Raw genomic sequence first — 3,767 nt, forward strand, 5'->3', positions numbered from 1 at the left:
AGAAGGAGGAGGAGAAGGAGGAGAAGAAGGAGGAGGAGAAGGAGAAGAAGGAGGAGGAGGAGGAGACCCTGCAGTGGATCCTGGAGAAGGAGGAGGAGAAGAAGGAGGAGAAGGAGAAGGAGGAGAAGAAGGAGGAGAAGAAGAAGAAGGAGGAGAAGAAGGAGAAGAAGAAGGAGGAGGAGAAGGAGAAGAAGGAGGAGGAGAAAAAGAAGACGGAGAAGAAGAAGGAGGAGAAGAAGGAGGAGGAGAAGAAGAAGAAGAAGGAGTACAAGGAGGAGAAGAAGGAGAAGAAGGAGAAGGAGGAGAAGGAGAAGAAGAAGAAGGAGTACAAGGAGGAGGAGGAGAAGAAGGATGAGAAGAAGGAGAAGAATAAGGAGGAGGAGAAGAAGGAGAAGAAGAAGGAGGAGAAGAAGAAGGAGGAGAAGGAGAAGAAGGATGAGAAGAAAGAGAAGAAGGAGGAGAAGGAGAAGAAGGATGAGAAGAAGGAGGAGAAGGCCCTGCAGTGGATTCTGGAGGAGAAGAAGGAGAAGAAGAAGGAGGAGAAGAAGGAAGAGAAGAAGGAGTACGAGAATAAGGAGGAGGAGAAGAAGGAGGAGAAGAAGGAGGAGGAGGAGAAGAAGGAGGAGGATAAGGAGGAGAAGAAGGAGAAGGAAGAGAAGAAGGAGTACGAGAATAAGAAGGAGGAGGAGGAGGAGAAGAAGGAGGAGAAGAAGGAGTACGAGAAGAAGGAGGAGGAGGAGGAGAAGAAGGAGTACGAGAAGAAGAAGGAGGAGGAGAAGAAGAAGGAGGAGAAGAAGAAGAAGAAGAAGGGGGAGGAGAAGAAGAAGGAGGAGAAGAAGAAGAAGGAGAAGAAGAAGGAGGAGGAGAAGAAGGAGGAGAAAAAGGAGGAGGAGAAGAAGAAGTACGAGAAGAAGTACGAGAAGAAGAAGAAGAAGTACGAGAAGAAGAAGGAGGAGTACGAGAAGAAGAAGAAGGAGTACGAGGAGAAGAAGGAGGAGGAGGAGAAGGAGAAGAAGGAGGAGGACGATGGTATCGGGCATTCTACAAAACTGGCGTCTGGAATATATCATTTGGATACGTCTCCCCTGGACCTTGTGGAATACATAACCCACTTCAATATGACTCTGGAAGAAGTCGTTGGATGCAATATTACCGAGACAAAGTAAGTTATTATTTACGAGTCATCGTATTCATGGTCATTATTATCGCGCTTGCACGGTGTTTCAATGCGATTGCATTGACATCATGGACGTGCACCATCATCCAAAGTAGCACTATATAGTAATGTTAATTTCTCGTAGTCGTTCATTCTGACTACTACTACTAGTGTTCTAACCCAATTACTCTCTCTCTCTCTCTCTCTCTCTCTTGAAGGATGGAGACCGTGAGTCAAGCTTTGGAAGAGTTGCTGGTCGCAGCGCAGCAACAAGACTGCCTGACCGTGGGCGTCTACGAGTCTGCTAAACTCATGAATGTGTAAGTATTAAAAAAAAAAAAAAAACGTGTTCGAACCCAGCTCTCCACATTGCTTTCAGTTTAGCTGGTCGTCCGTACTAATACACATTGGCAGTATTAGGGGGTGGGAAACTGATGGGTGGGGATCGGACGTTGTGGACAGCGACTCCTACAGGTCGGTTGGTGCGCCTGCGCAGTAGAATCAAGAAGCGATGGGGGCGGCGCCCCTCCAAAGCGCAGACCCCTGACGCTGAAAGATCGCGCTGCGCAGGTGAAAAGATGCGACTGCTGTTACCTCGAGTATCGGAGGGGACTCATGCTATGTATGACTTAGTCCACATTGCAGCCGGCTTGTGGGAGGCAAGAAACAGCGTTCGAGACAGGGGAGGGTTGAAATTGGACGAGACGAAATTGGGATGGGAGAAAATAGAAAAATGGGAGAAAAAAAGTAGATAAAAAAAAAACATAGGATACTGACTGAAGTTGCAACGCTCCACAACAAGGAAACGAATATGTTATTTATTGCGTTCTCCCCCCCCCCCCCTCTCTCTTTCCCCTCTGCAGCGACCCGGACAGTGTGGTTCTGTGCTTGCTGGCTACAGACGAGGAGGACGAGGACGACATCGCACTGCAGATCCACTTCACCCTCATCCAGGCTTTCTGCTGCGACAACAACGTCAACATCCTGCGCGTCTCCGGCATCAGGCGCCTGGCACAGGTCCTGGACGAGCCCTGCAGCGCCGCGGACATCAACAACGGCAACAACGAGCCCAAAGACCTGCACTGCATCCTTGTCACTGTAAGTAGCAGACTTTCTAGCAGAGAATAATACTGTTTTTATTGCTATTTTCTTTTAGAATACTGTTTGAGTCTTAATTTTTTTTAAGAATATAGGACAGGCATATATAAGCATTATGCTTCAGTCTGTACCTTTTCAGTCACTGTAAAATCAAATATTGTTAAATGATTGTGTATATTGTATTGTGTGAGATGATGACTGAATAAACTACTACTACTACTACATTCCACTCCAAGCGTGCATCTTTTTTGTATAGTTTGCATTGGTTTGTGCAGCTTATTCTTCTTCCATTGTGAGTGAGACATATGCCTAACAGTGTTATCTTTGTATTTATTATTTTGCAGAACACACAGTGTCAAGCTCTGACATGCCAGGCGCTGCAAGACGTGAGCAGCTACTGTGAAGAGAGTCGCTGCAAGAACCAGTGGGTCCCTTATCTGGAACTGCAGGAGCGCTGAACCTCACGGTGAAAATGGCGTGAAAGCGATGAGAAGTTAATAAAAAGCTGTCCTTCTTCAGGGGAGGTGAAAGGCGTTTAGAAGAAGGGGGAATCCACAGCCGACGGTCACGGTACTGCTGCTGCTGCTGCTGGGAGCGGAAAGGTTCCGCCATGACGCACCGACCGGGCCAGCCCCTGTTGTCTTCCTCCGCAGAAAGGAGAGAGGTGTGGAACCAACTGTGAGGAGTAACGCTGCTGCGGGGCCCAGTATTGGGGCGTGAGGAGGGTGACAGCAGCGTGGGAACAACAGACTTGCAGTTCGGATGTTGCATAGCCTGGACTGGAGAGACGGAGGGCGACGAACTGAAAGGACACTGTATCACTCGGTATACAGACTCGAATCCGGGGCACAAGCCCCGTGCTACCGAAATGATCACTACGAAACTTTACCATATGTTTAGGTAGTGACAATTCTAGCTAGCTTAAAGTTACACACTGCTTTTCAGACTTTGGAACACATTTATTTCAAAAGTATGTGACTTAGCTGCGTTATTTCTAAACCTAGCTGCATTTCTGGCAGACGCTCTCTGATTGGCACTAACTGACGCTCTCTGATTGGCCACTGACGCCCAATCGCGTGACGAGCTGTGTCTTTGCCCATTTCCGCGTCGAACAGCCTGGCGTTCTATCGCCATGCTCTAAGACAAACTCTAACCTTAACCAACTTTGAAAGAGTGCCTAAGCTTAACCGTCGAAAGAACTTGCCGTCACGCTCTAAGACAAACTCTAACCTTAACCAACTTCGAAAGAGTGCCTAAGCTTAACCAGTGTAGAAACAGGCGTCGGCCAATCAGAGAGCGTCAGTTGCCAGAAATGCGGCTAGGTTTAGAAATAACGCGACTTAGCTACTTACCATGCAGCCATGAGGGACAGGGAGGCAGTGTCAATGCCTGGTCAAAAATGCAGGGGTGTGGCTAAAAACCAGGCTCAGCCAATGGACTAAAACTCCTGTGTTTCGGTAGTGACATGAAAACTAGGGACAATGTTTTTTTAGTATAGTTTTTTAATTAAAAA

General features: G+C 47.7%; 1 protein-coding gene across 1 annotated transcript; it reads left to right on the forward strand.

The window, feature by feature from the left end:
• Positions 1-1,118: 1,118 nt before the first annotated feature.
• LOC311237567 (growth arrest and DNA damage-inducible protein GADD45 beta-like) lies at positions 1,119-2,712 on the forward strand (the record flags this gene model as incomplete). Its single annotated transcript, XM_084325518.1, has 4 exons — positions 1,119-1,162; positions 1,375-1,476; positions 2,020-2,254; positions 2,599-2,712. 4 exons carry the CDS (start codon positions 1,119-1,121, stop codon positions 2,710-2,712), a joined length of 495 nt encoding a protein of 164 aa, XP_084181644.1.
• Between the last annotated feature and the right edge of the window lie 1,055 nt (positions 2,713-3,767).

Source organism: Notolepis coatsorum, assembly GCF_963971535.1.
Source record: "Notolepis coatsorum genome assembly, chromosome: 11".
Classification (NCBI taxonomy): domain Eukaryota; kingdom Metazoa; phylum Chordata; class Actinopteri; order Aulopiformes; family Paralepididae; genus Notolepis; species Notolepis coatsorum.